The sequence below is a fragment of the Thamnophis elegans genome, chromosome 3, assembly GCF_009769535.1.
Source record: "Thamnophis elegans isolate rThaEle1 chromosome 3, rThaEle1.pri, whole genome shotgun sequence".
Lineage (NCBI taxonomy): Eukaryota > Metazoa > Chordata > Lepidosauria > Squamata > Colubridae > Thamnophis > Thamnophis elegans.
Genome location: NC_045543.1, coordinates 52,161,411 through 52,179,535, shown reverse-complemented (window position 1 = coordinate 52,179,535; position 18,125 = coordinate 52,161,411). Strand labels below are relative to the sequence as shown.

The following is an 18,125-nucleotide window of genomic DNA, read 5'->3' as shown; positions in this document are numbered from 1 at the left end:
ATCCGGAGACCAATAGGCAGCCAGTGCAGCTCGCGGAGGATAGGTGTTACGTGGGTGAACCGAGGTGCACCCACAATCGCTCACGCGGCTGCATTCTGGACAAGCTGAAGTCGCCGAATACTCTTCAAGGGCTGCCCCATGTAGAGCACGTTGCAGTAGTCCAGTCGAGGAGAATAACTCCATCATTTTTTTTATTAAAGCTTTTTTATTTTTTATTTTCAAAACAAACACAACACATAAAATCTTCCTTTTTTACATACTGTAGAAAGTGTATCAGTTGTTACAAAAGACTTTCGTGAATCTCTTCCACAGTCATCAAGCATAATTCATTTTAACTCAGATATTTACACATGTTACCGTCATCATACCTCCATTTTCATTTGACTATAATTGTTTAAACGTCCTTCATCATAAAATATACCAAGATTTAATACATAACCATATACTGGCATTTCATTTACTATTTCTAAAATCCTCCAATGACACTAAATCCTTATACCCTATTCTAGCTAAACATCCATAATATTTCATAACAAAGTTTTCTATCCTTCTTTCCAAATCACTGTTTACAATTTACATCTCATTTCCTTATATTGTACCCATACCAGGGACGTGCAGTCACTAGAGGCAGGGGAGGCGGGGCCTCACCAGTCTCCTCAGGAAAAGGAAAGAATTTTAAAGAATTCTTTTTAAATAATTAAAGCCAAGGTAGTTGCTACCAGACTCCAAGTCACAGTGGCTTGGAGTCTGCTTAGTGTTAACTATAGGAGAAGGTGAGAGAACTAGGGGCCTCCTTTGCATGAGGAATTTTTCGCCTTTTAAAAGTTAAGCAAGGGTTAAAAAGTGAAAAATTTTGTATGCAAAGGATGCACTGATTCTCCCGCCTCCTGATCTGGGAGCAGCGAATCATGTCTTGCACTTGAGCGACTGTGCAATCTAGCAGCAGGAGCCTTGCTTGTAAAACGCTCCTGTGTGAGCAAGTTCAACTCTTCACTTTGCATCGCGGGAGCCGCCAAGAGCAGAACCATCAGAAAACTTAGAGGTCTCTTATTTCCCCATTAACCTGCAATATCTTTAACTAGCTAACATTTAATATACATTTAAATTTGTACTGAAATATTTGTTTTACAAGTTTTTTTATATATCAATATCTATTTTAGTTTAAATTAATATTTGCAGAGAATGATTCTCAAAGTATTCATACAGCTATGACTATGGAAAATGATAAGATGTTAGAATGTATTCCAAATAATTGTCCGGCGGGGCACTTTGCATCGTGGGAGCCGCCAAGCGCCTTTGCTGCAGACCCGGTCTGCAGCAAAGGCGCTTGGCGGCTCCCGCGATGCAAAGTGCCCAGCAGACCCGGTCTTGGCTCCTGCGATGCAAAGTGCTCCGCCGGGCACTTTGCATCACGGGAACTTCATCGGCCGCCGCTGCCGCTTCCTCCGCTGCCACTTCCTCCGCTGCCGCTGCTTTCCCCTTTGCCCTGACCGTGGCTTATGCCACATTCGGAGTGCTGCCCTTTCCAAAAGCCCCACCGAAACCCCAGCAATGTGTCTGCTATAGAGCGGGACGCATCCTGCCTGTATGGCGGACACAGTGGCGGGGCTTCAGTGCGCCTTTTGGAAAGCTGCGCCAGGGCTTTGCCTCATCAGCCATAAAGCTCACTGCATGTCACTGACATATATATATATATATATATATATATATATATATATATATATATATATATATATATATATATATATATGTTATATTTATGCTGATAAATAAATAAAGGCATAAATATAACAAATGTAACAAAAAAGGCAACAGTAAAAAATATTGGGTTTCTGTCTGGATGGTCTCTTGTGACGAGCCTAATGACAGAGAGTGGAAGTGTGACCTTCCTCCCATACTTGGGCATACCAGGGGTTGTGACTTTAAAGTATATATATATATATATATATATATATATATATATATATATATATATATATATATATATATATATATATATATATATATATACACACACACACACACGTTATTATCATTATCCCTCCTTTATGAATAACTCCATCTCTTATTGTGAGTATTCCAGAACCAATTATGTAGAACTAGGACAAGAAGAACTAGGATAAGAACGAAATGCAAGTAATATAATTGCTTCCTGTGTAATTTATGACACTGTTCTTATTTCACATTCAAAATAATTTAGCAGCAACTTTTATTTATTTATTTAAATTATACGCTGCCCTGTCACTTCGTGTGAGATTGGTAACCTTAAAATAAAATAAAAGTAAAATAACGTTTTGAGGTTATTTTGAGCCTTTTCACCCTTAAGGTTGTCAGAGTCTTGGATATCCTAGGTATAGAGCTCTCTTATGCTAATTTAAACAGAAATATATTGCCAGAGGGAGCATGATAATTGTTCAAGTGGAGATAGGGCTGCTGCCCAGGGGTGAGATTGAAAATTTTTAGCAACCGTTTTTCTGCCCATTGCTGGGTGGCCGTGGCCATGGGGGCATGGCATACTTGGCCTCCTGCACCATGGTGGGGGCGAGGGCTTTTCACCCTCCCCAGGCTCTGGAGGCTTCCCTTGAGCCTCTGGGAGGGCGAAAATGGCCCCCCCAGGCTCCAGAGGCCCTCTGGAGGCCAGAAACAGGCCCGTTTTTGGACTTCTGGGAGACCCGTTTTTTACCCTCTCAGAATCTCCGTGTGGGTCCTGTACTTACCTGCATTGATGAACGGGCTGTGTGGAGACTCCTGGGAGGGGTGGGGGGGCAGGTGGGGCCAGCCAGACTTTCCAACTCCCAGTTTGGTAAACAAACGGGTCTGCCTGAACCAGTGCGAACTGTCTGAATCCCAGCCCTGCTGCTACCATAACTATTAGTATTTACATGAGAGTTTATTGCTGAGTCTTTATATGAATGAAGTAAGTGCATTTAATTGCAACAGATCAGGGATAAGTAAAAAGATGACTGAGAGGATATTATGCTTTTGACATGCAGAAAGCACACAATATCTGGCCTTGCCAGGTGTTCTTCTTTGCATGGGGAGATATTTCTCTCCACCTCCTCAATTTATTTTCCCTGGAAGGAAGGTCTTAGGGAGACAAAACAAGAATCGTCTGTCCTCATGGCTCAAATGATTTGCTTAATTCGCATCTAAAGACAAAAGTGAGAGGGAGTTGGCTGGTTCGAAACTTTTTGGCAAGAACAACAATTTTGCCTACGAGGAAGCCAAAGCTCTGTAGGAACGAAACATTTGCTTTTGGGCCAAGAAATAAAGCAAAACATTGCCTCCCTCCTTCCATCAGCCAATTTCATCTTCATTATTGCACATGGGCAAGAACCAGGGCAGAGCTGAAGAAGAAGGAGCCAAAGAAAGGGCTGAACATGCTTGGTCAACAGAGAAGAAACTAATGAAGAAAGTCTTGGCTGCCGTACCCACCACTCACCCTTAAGAAGGAGAAAAGGCCAGTGCCCATCTGTCATTTTACGTGCTTTCAAAAAAAAAAGGGCTGGCAAGACAATCAGATGCTCTTGGCAGGTGGTATCAGAGTTTTTAACCAGGCTGGATAAGAACAATGAGCCTAGATTATTTCAAATCCAATGCCAGGATTTTCCTGGATGCAAGGCTTTTACTGTGTATTGCAAAAATAAAGCAGAAAACTCCCGAGTCTAGCAGGTGAAAGACAAAGAGAACTTGACATGCCCACATAAGTGATGAATGTGTTGAGGTGAGGCTGACCTGGGCAACAGGGAAATGAAAGGTTTCAACCAAAAGTTTTGCCAAGAGAAAAATAATAGGCACTTTCCCAGATCCTGAGTAATATGGGCAATGCTCATAAAGAAAAATGGCCATACCAACACAAGGAAAGAGCTCTCATGTTGCTCGTTATTCTGTGTTTCTTGTGTAAGACAAGTTCTCTCCCACTTCCTGCTCACTATTTTGTCTCAATGCTAACTACATACTGAGTTCCGGGAGCATAACATGGTTTTCCACTTTTATCTTTTACCAAGGATTTTAAAAGAACAACATCGTGGATACAAAGGACTGACTTGTAATGCCACCTTATTAAATGTTCAAGGAAAATAGAGAGGGACTGTGACAATAGTGCTGCCATTTATTACAAAGATAATGATGATGAGTGGCTGGTCAACATTTAAAGAACATGGATACATAAGAACTCACTATGGCTTCACTGTAAACTGGGCTTACCAGTTGAAAGACTGAATTGAATAAATAAATGTACATATTTAGATTAGACTAGAATAAAATTCTTTATTGGCCAAGGGTGATTGGACCCACAAGGGATTTGTCTTTGGTGCATATGCTCTCAATGTACATAAAGAAAAATAAAATAGAATACATTCATCAAGAATCATAAGATACAGCACTTAGTGATAGCCATATATTACTAATAAGCAATCATATTATACTAGGAAACAAATAAAACAATGTAAATTTTAAAGATACAAGCAACATGGTTATATGTTTAAATTTTATATTGTTTTATTTGTTTCCTAGTATAATTTGATTTGTTAATTTATTTATACTTAGGAGATTGAAATGCTCCAAACACTTCTGAAACTGCCCTTTTATACAAATCAGTTTGAAATTGATACAAATATTCCTGATTAAAATCTGAATATTTTTTGCCAACAACTAATTCAGATCAATCTTGCATCAGTTCATAATGGCAGTGCTCTTATTGCTGTTTGCATTCTGTCATATTCTCTTTTTTGTTATAATGATTGCATTCTGTTTAATTATATTGGCTTTACTGTATGCCTCAGCGTTGATTGGAGTTGTGTGGTGTCTACATTAATCTAAGTAATTTTAAATAATCTATATTTCCTCCTTAAGATGCCACAGTGATTTGGTGTAAACATGTTATGTTAAGGTCTGCCCATGTGATGTGGCTTTGTTTGTCATCAATCATTTGCAAGTTCAGCTGTATAATTAAAAAATATGTTGGCAAATACAAACCATTAGTTATTCCTTCATCCAATCATGATCCTCAAAATGTTCAGCTACCAGCCATGTGATTATGCCTTGGTTCTGCTAAGAAGATATTCTCTCTTTCCTCTGAAGATCAGGAGGAAAAATAGTAACTTGGTTGAAGTTTCTCTCATTAGGTTTTCCTTACCTGGAAAAAAGTCTGGAAAAAATGCAATGTGTTTGCTTTCTCGCTGCATAAAAACCTTGAAAAAAATACTATATTTAGTTCATGACATAAGGGATGTGGTGGATCAGTGACTAAGACGCTGAGCTTGTTGATCAGAATCGCTAGTGTTGCATAACGGATTGAGCTCCCATTACTTGCCCCAGCTTCTGCCAACCTAGCAGTTTGAAAGCATGTAAAATGCAAGTAGAAAAATAGGAACCACCTTTGGTTGGAACGTAATAGCGTCTCGTGTATCTTCGGCATTTAGTCATGCCAGCCACATGACCACAGAGACGTCTTCGGACAGCTCTGGCTCTTTGGCTTTGAAACGGAGATGAGCACCGCCCCCTAGAGTCAGGAACAACTAGCACATATGTGCGAAGGGAACTTTTACCTTTATCTTAGTTCATGAGTTGTATATTCATACATGGACATGACAGAATCTCCACTCTTTGGAAGGACCTGAGTTACTAAATCTTTCAAGCAAATGTTGGTAGTTTCATGTCCAGACTACCTAGGACGATCTCGGAGAAAGCATAGCAATTTTTTCCAAGGATGGCTCTTTATTACAGAGTACATGCAATAGCTAAGGATGTTCTCCTCTGTGTTTTTATCTAACAATTCCTTCCTGCAATTTAAATCCCATTACTTCATTTCCTGCCCTCCTATGGACTGGGTGGAAATATACATTCCAAAAATCCCACACTATGGATCACAACACAAAGCAGTCGCCAGAGGAGCAAGTCTGTCACAGCAAAAGCAACAGGGAGTCTTGTGAACCTAAGAGACTATTATTAAGCCTTTATTCCATCTTGTCAGATGTATAGATGATGATGATGGTTTGAGGCAGTTTACACGTTCAGTGAGAAATGAAATAACAAGAGATGCCAAGAGCAATGATTACCTGATGATAGATGTCTTTCACAAAAGAGTTGCTAAGCATGATATAGGCATTCAGACAAATTGACAGTTTGAGTTGCCCTTGAAGAGTTCATGAAGTTTGTAATCTCTCTTTCTAATTGTATGTTTTACTGTATGTTTTTAACACAGAAAATTACTCTCTAAACTAGACACAACACAATGGGTTTAGTAAATGTGTCATGGAGTCTTGTGTCTATTTCTTAGTTGGTCCCAATTTATCGAAGGGACTCGGTGCCTATTACTTCCCCAAGTTAGAATTGTGTATCTCTTTACTTGGGCTCAAATAATTATGAGTCCAGACATATTATGATTCTGCAAATTGTGCAGGATTAAGGGATAAATAAGAGATGATGCAATCCTTCAAGTTATACTGTGGGACTTTGGGTGCTGACCGTAATTGGTTCCAGGACTTTGGTCAGCACCTGATTTGGTCATGACCAGAAGCAAGACAAACTGTGCATGCGTGCGCACAGAATAAAATTGGCGCAGAAGGGGAAATTGCCACAGCAGGGAAAATCACTGCGGCTGTGTTTATTCAGACCCAAGGATATGTTCGTGACATGAGTGAAGCATTTAGCAGATTTTTCAGTTGGCACCCAAATTGTTCATCGTCTGAGCTTGTATCAATGCTCTTAGACAGTGGTGAGCTGGTAAGAAGTCCATGGTCTATGATCCCTTACCTAATAGGGATCAGGCAAAAGGAACACTGTGTTAGTTTATAGCAGGTGTCGGTAAACTTAAACACTCAAAGAGCCATTTAGACCTGTTTCCCACAGAAAATAAAACACTGTGAGCCATAAAGTCCTAACCGGAAGCCCCCTGTTCAATTCTGGAGCTGACCGGAAGTTCAATTCCTCCACCATAGAGTTTCCTCCTAGTCCAGCATACTTTTTCCTCTACCTGTCATAACCGAAAGCCCTATCAATTGTGGAGACAACTGGAAAACCCTCTCCTTGCCATAGAGTTTTCTCCTGGCACACTGTGCTCCCCCCCGGAAGCTCCTCTCAAAATTGTGGCACCGACCAGTGACGGAGCTGCAGCAGAGGGAGGAAAGAGCCACATGCGGCTCCAGAGCCGCAATTTGCTGACCCCTGGTCTATAGTAACTCCAAATCAGAAGGAATCTGGTAAGTGTATTTTCCAATTACTGAATGTTATTAAAAGACATACACTTTTATTAAATAAATGACTTTAAGTGTGCATTATATGCATTTAATTACATGCATTTAATGAAAGTCTATGTCTTTTAATAAAATGCATTCATAAGGAAAAGTGGTACTAGACTCCTCCTGATTTTGTATAAGGACTAAGAGTCTCTGTGACACACACACACACACACACACACACACACACACACACACACACACACACTAATCTCAAACCAATTCAGCATCTCCCCAACTCCCATTATTTGCATCAGGACAAAAACCCACATTGGAGCTCAAGGCTGATTAAACTCTGCAAATATAATACCAGGCTGTCAATCTCTCAAGGATTTTAAGGGGGGCTGGTGAATTTCTGTTCCATCTTCAAAGAAATCTTCTGAGGTATATTTGGCTGAGCAGAGATTATTCATCCCAGCCCCCCCTGATATGTCCAATATTTTCCTTTATTGTGACTGGATTTGCATAGGCAATTCCAAAGCAGGCAAAATATATGCATTCCTCAAATAAACCAAAGGGAAACATGCAAATCCTTAGAGGGAATAAGCACCATCAATCAATCATTTTCTCTTAGTTTATAGGAAAAGTCCAGTTTATAGGAAAAGTACACAATACATACCACATTAGTTCAAGAGGTTTGTTCTGGCACTGCAACTCTTCCAGTATTTCTAAGAATTTGCATTTTTTAATTTTTTTTTGTTGCTCATAATTGCAATCAGATTGCAAATAGTTTTATTTATAAGATGACCTAAATACACTCCGTTAAATGTTAGATTGCATTAAACCCTGGAACCTAAATGAAGAAAATAGCCTTTGTGCAAAACTGTATCCATTCCTGAATCTTAGCTTTTCCATTTCAAACCAACAAAACTTCAAAGTGCTTAACTTTGATAATTGTACCCAGAAAGAATACATGTATAATTTGGAGAGGGGGTGGAAGCTAGGGAAGGTTATTCAAAATAGATGTGTTAACCATAAACAACTTCACCCACAAAAGAATCAACCTTTCATGTTGTTGCTGAATTTCAGTATCAGAATCTTGAAAGTGTCCAGGCAGAGGTGAGCAACCAGAGAAGAGGTGGGTAACTACTGGTTTGGCCCAGTTCAGCCGAGTAGGTAGTAACTTGGCTGCCCACGCTCCTGAACCATTTATATTGACGGCACCATAAGCGCTGCCATCTTGTTTTTTGCTTCTGCGCATGTGCAAAAGCAATTTTTCACTACTGTGTATGCGCGCATAGCACGCATCAAACGCCCGCATGCCTGAAGCGCATCCCTGAGCGAACTGGCAGTAAAAGAATCCGGAACCCACCCCTGAACCAGAGATGAACACTCTGTTTTCAACAGAGTCACAGGTGATGAAAAGGGGAGTCACAGGTGATGAAAAGTGGGGGGAGAGGAAACTAAAACAAAAATGTGAGAAAAATCTTTAATGGCTGATTCAGAAAAGCTAGTACGTTTACTTTCTCTTTCTTCTAATTCAGGAGTGTCAAACTCGATTACATTGAAGACTGCATCAGGGTTGTCCTTGCTCTTGGGGGAGCGGGGGGGGAGTGCGGCATGGCTGGGGGCATGACCAACTTGACATCACTTGTGTCGGGGGCGCCTGTGGCGGCCTGAGCGCTCTGCCAGCAAAAATGGGCTCCTGAGCTCCATTTTCGGCTGTGACAGCCTCCTGCAACACTCTGCCAGCAAAACCGTAGCTAGGGAGGGCCGCGGGCTGGGAAAAGCACTACAGGCCAGTCCTTCACTGTTTCCAAGGCAGCCCCATGGGCCAGGTCTAAGCACCGGATCCGGCCCACTGGCCTTGAGTTTGACACCCCTCTTCTAATTTGTCTAAAACTAAGTTAGTTGAGAATGAAAAATGCTACCAGGTAACAAGGTATAAGCCCACCTGTTCTTACGTTTCCTCAAAATCTCTCACACTCAGAATACCTTATGAAGAACAGAGTTGCAACATTTGCAATCCTACCTTAGTTTCATCACTCCTGTGGTGTGACCAGGATGCTGTGGCACTTGTCTCTCTCCACCCTCCAGAATTACTATACTACTAAGAGAGCACCAAGAACACCAGAGACTCAATTGTTTTGTACATGCATCCATGCCAAACACATGCACAAAGAGGTGGTTGCTTTGATAGTGTAATAGAATAATTTTTGGTCCCTGCTCCCACCCACTCACCCCAAATGTTTTGGTGGAATTCTTATCAAAAAGTTAGGAAGCATCTACCTTTTGACATGTGAAAGTGGCTGAAATTTGGGAAGTGCAGGGCACTATTAAAGTTGTATGCCCCCTGAATCACAATTACACTGGGCAGTTTACAACAAAGCATCAAACATTTTAACAAAAGGCTATAACCTCCCAAATGTAACAACCCCCCTGTTCTTTCCTCCCATCTCTGTATTCCGGGGCTACAAGAGGGGATTGTGGGGTATCGGACAGATTTCAGGTTGCCCAGCTCTGACATAGGACTAGCAGCTAGCAAATTCATGGATCATCTGAGACAAAGCTGTTTGTTACTTATCTCTTAGTCATTAGTTAAAACTGAGCTCAGCAACCCAATTTCAGTATTCTGTTAAGTTGCTTGAACAATAATTGTTCAGCAGAGGAAGAAGCCTAAGGTTTGGAGTGCAGAATTCAAGGGGGGAAGGTATTTGGTATTTATTTGATTTTTAAGCCGCCCTATTCCCCGAAGGGACTCAGGGCGGCTGAACAAAAACCAGGGGAAGGGGAAAACAAATACAGAAAGTAAGACAAACAGGACAGTGATACAACAATTTAAAAAAAACACAGGAAGCACAGCAAATTCGAGTAGTGGGGGGGGGGACTCAACCCCAGGCTTGCTGGGACAGCCAGGCCTTAATGGCTGTCCGGAAGGCCTGAAGGGTGGCGAGGGTCCGAATCTCCACGGGGAGCTCGTTCCAAAGGGCCGGAGCAGCCACAGAGAAGGCCCTCCTCTGGGTGGTCGACAGCCGGCATTGGCCGGCAGATGGAATTCGGAGGAGGCCTAATCTGTGAGATCTAAAGGGTCTATGGGAGGTAATTGGCAGGAGGTGGTCTCTCAAATACCCAGGTCCAATACCATGTAGGGCTTTATAAATAATAACTAGCACCTTGAAGCGTATCCGGAGACCAATAGGCACCCAGTGCAGCTCGCGGAGGATAGATGTGACGTGGGTGTACCGTGGCGCACCCACAATCGCCCGCGCGGCTGCATTCTGGACCAGCTGAAGTCTCTGAACACTCTTCAAGGGCTGCCCCATATAGAGCACATTGCAGTAGTCCAGTCTTGAGGTCACAAGGGCATGAGTGACTGTTGTAAGATCCTCCCGGTTCAGGTAGGGACGCAATTGGTGCACCAGGCGAACCTGGGCAAATGGCCCCCTGGTCACAGCCGACAAATGGTGATCTAAAGTCAGCTGTGGGTCCAGGAGGACTCCCAAATTGCGAACCCTGTCTGAGGGGCGTATAATTTCACCCCCCAGCCTGAGAGATGGAATACCTTGCCAATTTGTGGGAGGAAAAAACACAAGCCACTCAGTCTTGTCAGGATTGAGAGCCAGCTTGTTAAACCCCATCCAGACCCTCACATCCTCCAAGCACTGACACATCACGTCAACTGCTTCACTGAGCTGGCACGGGGCGGACAGATACAATTGAGTATCGTCCACATACTGGTGGTATTTTATCCCGTGCCGTCGGATGATCTCTCCCAGCGGCTTCATGTAAATGTTAAACAGGAGGGGGGATAGGACCGACCCCTGCGGCACCCCATAGTTAAGGGGCCTAGGGGTCGACCTCTGTCCTCCAACCAACACCGACTGCGACCTGTCCAAGAGGTAGGAGGAGAACCACCGAAAAATGGTGCCTCCCACCCCCACCTCTCGCAACCGCCGCAGAAGTATACCATGGTCGATGGTATCGAAGGCTGCTGAGAGGTCCAGGAGCACCAGAACGGAGGCCTGGCCCCTGTCTCTGGCTCTCCAGAGATCATCGGTCAGTGCAACCAAAGCAGTTTCCGTGCTGTAGCCAGGCCTGAAACTAGATTGGAAGGCGTCTAGATAATCGGCTTCTTCCAAGGACCGCCAGAGCTGAGAGGCCACCACTTTCTCAACAACCTTCCCAACAAAGGGGAGGTTGGAGACTGGACGGTAGTTATTTAAAACGGCTGGATCCAAGGACGGTCTCTTCAGTAGGGGTCTCACCACCGCCTCCTTTAACGGGGGGGGGGGAAAGGACCCTTCCCGGAGAGACGCGATCACTATCACCTGGATCCAGCCCCGTGTCACCTCCCTGCTGTTCGTGACCAGCCAGGAGGGACACGGGTCCAGTACACATGTGGAGGCACTCACTGCTCCGATGGCCTTGTCCACTTCCTCAGGAGTAACAGACTGGAAATCAATCCAATGATGTCACTCAAGACCCTCCCCCGGTACCTCGGCTGGCTCTGCGCAATTGGAGTCCAGGTTTGCCCGAAGCCGAGCAACTTTATCCACGAGAAATTGGACGAACTCCTCAGCCTTAACTTGTAAAGGAGTGCCCGAATCCCTCCCTTTAAGGAGGGAACGGGCTATCCTAAACAAGGCGGCAATAGCGGAAGCTATCAGAGCGGCAATGTGAGTTCTTTTTGACATCCGAATTGCCCGGAGGTAGGCTCTGATGCAGGATTTTAATAGTGCTCGGTCTGACTCGGACTTACTGGATCTCCAGCGGTGCTCTAGGCATCTCTTTTGGCGCTTCATCTCCCAGAGTTCCTCAGTAAACCAAGGAGCCCTCCTGGATCCACTGCCTCGGATCGGCTGTAAAGGCGCAATCCGGTTAAGGGCCCCTGCCGCCACCGAGTTCCAAGCAGCGACCAGTGTCCCAACTGAATCGCGGGCGAGAGTATCAGGTATAACACCAAGCGCCATCTGAAAGCCCATAGGGTCCATAAGGCGCCTGGGGTGTAACCACCTAATCGGTTCCTCCTCCCTACAGTGGGGGATCAGCCTCCGAAAGTCAAGCCTCAGTAGGCAGTGGTCCGACCACGACAGGGGCAAGATCTCAATACCCCTCAGACCAAGATCGCAACTCCACTGCTCCGAGAGGAATACGAGGTCAAGTGTGTGACCCGCCGAGTGAGTCAGATCGCGAATTACTTGGGTCAAGCCCATGGCTGTCATGGAAGCCATGAACTCCTGCACCCCATCAGAGTGCTCGCCGAGCGAAGGCAAGTTGAAATCCCCCAGCACCATAAGCCTGGGGAACTCAACTGCCAGCTCGGCTACTGACTTGAGGAGTGAGGGGAGAGCTGCTGCAACGCTGTTGGGAGGCAGGTACATTAGCAGCAAGCCCACTTGACCCCCAGGGTCCAACCTCACCAGCAAGGACTCACACCCGACAAGCTCCGGAGCAGGGATCCTACGAGGAACTAAAGACTCTCGGATAACCACGGCCACTCCCCCACCCCTTTACTGGGGTCGCGGCTGGTGAAGCACCTGAAAACTCTTTGGGCACATCTCGGTGAGGGGGGCTCCTCCCTCCGGGCCCAGCCAGGTTTCAGTAATACATGTCAGGTCTGCCCCTTCGTCTAAAATTAAGTCCCGGACGAGGGGAGCCTTGTAAACCACAGACCTGGCATTTAGCATTTAGCGACCTGGCAGGAACAATAAACTTAAACCTGTACCGGTAACTAATCAAGCGATGACACCTATCTACGTGATATTGATATAGATCAGAGGTCTATATAGATCAGTTGTTGCCAGTTTTACTACCGGTTCACATGCACAGTTCAATGTAAATTGTTCTTTGTGCTTGCATGTACCAGCTCACTACTAAACCAGGGAACTGGGCAACCAGTTTGGGGGCATGGCTGTCTTGGGTTACTGCCGGTTCTGTGACCCAGGACTGTGGCACTACCTGTTCGGCCGAACAGGGAGCAACCCACCTCTGATATAGATTATATGCACTAAGCCTACATAGGATGTATAAAGTACTCTAGATATAAGTACTTTATATACATAGACATACACCCACACAAACATATGTAGTTTGATCAAGTGATAAGCTAATTGCTGTTCTGTTAAATTTGACAATAAGGTTGTTTCTTGGAAAATACTAGTGGCTAAAAGAGTTTAAGAGATTGGCTAATGGATGTGACTGCATTAATGATGAGATTTATGTTCTATTTGATGAGATAGGAGTATAAAGATGAAATGTTGCACTCAAGGAGGAAGGAGGGAGGGAGGGGCTAGTGCAGGGGTGTCAACCTCCCGGTCCACCGGTCAGATGCGTCACGTTCTGGCCCTACTCCCATCTGGTTTAGCGAAGGGGGAAAAAGTCCAGATACGTCACGACGCCCCCATGACACTGCAAGTTTGACACCCCTGGTATAGGACCACTCACCGCAGGCAACTGCCACAGCCAACTCACCGCGGCCAAGTCACCATGGGACATTGGAACAACTCACCATGGCTAACTCGTCATGGCATAAGAGTTACACTATTATCAAAGAAATGGTGGAATAGAATCATTAAGGAAGACGACAAAGGGAGGGACAAAATGAAATGTGAATGCCAAAAATTAAAAAAGTTTTAAATAATTAATTTGAATTGTTGAATTGTCCCACGGCAAGTAAGCTGTGGCAAGTTACTTATGACGAGTTGTCCAATTTGAGGGAGGGAGGGATGGACGGAGGGAGTGAAATTTGTATCTGATCCAAATCAGATCAGATTAAGGATTTTATAGATGGATATTGTTTCATTTTCAAGCACACTAGGCTTCAATATTATTGTAATAGTTAAGCAACATGATAAAAGTTGGCAATCCATAGGTACGTAGAACAGGAGAACCTAACGTACAGACTTCAGTCTAATATAAATAATCATGCAATAGACTATTGAACAAAAGAGCTCACCAACTAGAACCTGGATGGACATAGAGGAATAGCCAACTGGAGAGAGAATGTGGGAAGGAAGGAAGGAAGGAAGGAAGGAAGGAAGGAAGGAAGGAAGGAAGGGTAGCTCTAGTTAATTTGGATAAGGTAAAGGTAAAGGTTTCCCCTCACATGCGTGCTAGTTGTTTCTGACTCTAGGGGGCAGTGCTCATCTCTGTTTCTAAGCCGAAGAGCCAGCGCTGTCTGAAGATGTCTCCATGGTCATGTGGCCAGCATGACTAAACACTGAAGGCACATGGAGCTCTGTTACTTTCCCACCAAAGTGGTCCCCATTTTTCTACTTGCATTTTTACGTACTTTTGAACTGCTAGGTTGGCAGAAGCTGGGACAAGTAATGGGAGCTCACTCTGTTACATGGCACTAGGGATTCGAACCGTCAAACTGCCAACATTTCTGATTGACAAGCTAAGCTTTAGTCCCTACTAAAGATGGTCATGAACCCTGCCCTGCACTTCCCATATTTTGGGCACTAACACATGTCAAAAGGTAGATGCTTCCTAACTTTTTGATAAGAATCCCACCAAAGATTTCCGGAGGGGGGGCAGGGGCCAAAAATGGCAGCATCAAAGCAACCACCACTTTATGCATGTGTTAGGTATTTGGTACTTTCTGAGCTTGATGGTTTTCTTGTAGATGTTTCATTACCAAACTGTGTAATATCATCAAGGCTAGCACTGTTGATATAATTTTGATAATGAAACTTTTGCAAGAAAATTACCAAGCTCAGAGAGCATCAAGGATGACACAGTTCAATCCTGAGCTACAGATATTTTCTTCTGCTGCTACTAGTGAGTTTTCTTGTCCCCCCCCCCCCCGCTGCAGATGCTGGTGCCAAGTATATTTCATAAACTAATGGATAATTTTTGTTTTAACAGGCTACTCTGAGTTCTACAATTAAGGTTCCCCTTTGAGAATATTGCAACATATCCTTGCCATCCTCATTATCCACTGGAAAAAGTTGTATTTTATACAAAAAGTTGTATTATCATTAAATAAAAACAGAACCCACTAATCTCACTTAAAGTTAGTTTGTGTTGCTAAGCAACATAACACCAGAGGAATTAAAAAAAATATGTTTGAAGAAATTGCCAAAATACCTCAGAGGAAAGATTTCTTCCCAACCATGTAAAACAAGGGAACTGCTTCAGGCATCAGATGCTAAAGAGGTGCCCTGAGAAGCTGGAGGCCAAACTTTCCTGCTGCATCCCAAAAAGTGACTCAGCCATCTTCAGCTGAAGATGTTGCCAAATTGTTGGTGTTGAAAAAACAAAACCCCAACTGCCAGTTTAAATTAATTTTCCACATGTATAATAAGAGGGCAGTACTTGTCCTTTGCCCCAGGCAACAAAGGTCTTGGATTGGCTCTGATTAAATTCATTTTCCCCAAAGGAAAGTGTGATTGCATTCTCTTTCTGATGAAACTGTATATACGTCTCATTTTGGAGTGCGGAGATTGTTTTTTTTTTTTTAAAGAAAACTTTCCAAATGGGGAGCAAAGCTACTACGACCTGGGATAGAGATTATAGAGCGAATTGCCCTTTACAAAATTTTAAGAGCAAGTGCATCAGAGAGAGAGGGAGAGAGAAAATACTGGGAAGGATACGAAGAATTCTGGGAAAAAAGAGGGGAGGGTGCGATTTCTCAAGTGAGGAAGATGGGGGCGGGCTGGAGACTGCATATTCCAGATTGTAGCACACAGGAGGGAACTGTTACAGAAGCAATGGGGCAAATGATGTGATGAAACAACTTCTGTGAACTTTGATCTGGCAGATCTTCCTAGGCTCTTGCATATCCCCTCCTTATGGAATTGGGTTTACACAGAAAAGCTTCCTTGGGGATTCACCTTTATATTTCTCAAGCACCAATAAGAAACAGTTGCACTGATTGCAAAGCAGAACTCTAAATGCTCCTATTTTTTCTGAAGTTTAGAAACCAGTACATTAAACATAACATAGGAATAGTATTTTATGTCAGAGCAGATAGATATTCTTTGCAAGTTTATTCATCACTAGTAGGAAATTACTTTTTCCAGAGCTGGGCAGGGAGTGGATGATAACTCCTAGACCAGGGATGTCCAACCTTGACCACTTTAAGACTCATGGACTTCAATTCCCAGAATCCCCAGCCAACCAGCCATGACACTTACCCACGCTGGCTGTGGATTTCTGGGAGTTGAAGTCCACGGGTCTCAAAGGGGCCAAGGTCGAACACTCCTGTCCTAGACTGAAGACTGTTACTGATTAGTAGATGCAAAACAAATGAACTTGTTCCCGTTCTACGAATTGGTGATTATTGTTTGAACATTAGCCCCGGAAACCAAAATAAATAAGAGCAGCACCTTATCCACCTTCAATTCGTGCCTGACTATCCACCCGCATCATTATCTCTCCGTAACGCTGTAACCGTGGGGAACACCTTTCGTGCAGCAAGCGCCCCTAAACCCACGAAGGCAAAAGGCCAGGGAGGACGTTTCGGGTATGAAACTGGAAAAGCGATTCGGAGTAGGCGGGAGCGGACTACGGGCGCCTCTTTAACGCGTTTCCGGGATTTAGCGCGGCTCCTGTGAGAACTCGGGGCAAAAAACAACAAAACGCAGCTTCTTTAAAGAGGAGCGGACGAAGGCAAAGCCTGCGCCTTCCCGCCCTGCGCTTCTCTTCAGCCTTAGATCCCAACCCCCGCTTCACGCATAAACTATGGGATCAAGGACATAATCGATGCCGGCGGATCCGGTCCGGTTGCCCTGGCAGCTTTGTGCAACACCGTGGTGGCTCAGTGGCTAAGACCCTGCGCTTGTCTATCAGAAAGGCCGAGAGTTCGGTGGTTCGAATCCCTAGTATAGGTCTCCTGCGTAAGCAAGGGGTTGGACTAGATGACCTCCAAGGTACCTTACTACTCTGTTACTGTTACTGTATCGAACCGTTTCTATCCATCACCACCACCAGAATAGGTTGTGTGGCAAACTCCGTGGCTTTAACAAGAGAAAGGACTTTCTTGTGGAACTCTGTTCCGCGCGCAAGTTTCTGAACCGCGGGGCCGGCTCAACCGCTCCTGCTTGATGCGAAAGGCATCTCTGAAGAAGAAAACGGACTGCCGCCCGTCCGTCCAGCCGGCTCGGCTCCAATGCCAGGGGCTACAAGGGTCCCTCCCTCCTCCCTCCACAAAGAACGCGCAAGATAAGAGCCAATAGGTGGGGAGCCTCATTTGCATATTTCTCCTCACGCACTTAAGGCGCGGGTCTCGAGCGCGAGCGCGGAGTTAGCGTCTCCCCTGCTCTTCCCGCGGAGGCTCTCGCCCCGTTTCTCAGCTTGCTCGTCCGTGAAAACTTCGAGAAACTTTTTCTCGCCCCGTTCTTTTGCAACGAACGCTTCCCCCCCTCCTCACTGCCCCGCCCGCTGCCTTCCCTTGTTTCGGTCCGGGGACCGGCCGCCTTTTTCGAGCCATGTGTACTAGAAGACCAGCGCTTCGGGCAGCCCTGTGTATGTGGAGCTGCTGCTGCCTCGTCGCGCTTTGCGGGATGTCGGCTAGCCAGCACACCGTGGCCCCGTCAAGTAAGTCCGTTTTCTGCTCGCCGCCCCGAGAGAGATAGCCTCGGCTCTCCCACGGAGGTGAGGCGGAAACGCTGGCTCGGCTCGCTTCGGCTCGGGCTCGCCATGGAAAGAGAAAAGGAACCGAGTCGAGCCTGGAGTATAACCGGCTGCCGGGGAACGCGAGGTCCCGGCAGAAAGGAAGGAAGGGAAACCTCCCGAGGGGAAACGGAGCGAGGCGTACGACAAACGGAGAGTTTAATGGGCAGACGTTGGGTAACGGGGCCGGGAATTTGGGAGGGAGCGGAGCGCCTGACAAGCGGGGGGTTCCGAGACCACTATTTGCAAAACCCGCGGACTGCAGAGAGGGCTTGTTTCGGGACATTAGTTCTGGGAAGTAGGAGACTAACACGAGGCTGTGAGAAAAGT

General features: G+C 45.0%; 1 protein-coding gene across 1 annotated transcript in view; it reads left to right on the top strand.

Annotated features, from left to right (window-relative positions):
* The first annotated feature begins 17,365 nt into the window (after positions 1-17,365).
* LPL (lipoprotein lipase) overlaps positions 17,366-18,125 on the top strand; it is a 40,168-nt gene continuing 39,408 nt past the window's right edge. The window contains exon 1 of the mRNA XM_032213696.1: positions 17,366-17,720. Coding sequence (XP_032069587.1) covers positions 17,612-17,720 — 109 coding nt within the window. The 5' untranslated portion in view covers positions 17,366-17,611. The remainder of the gene's footprint in view (positions 17,721-18,125) is intronic.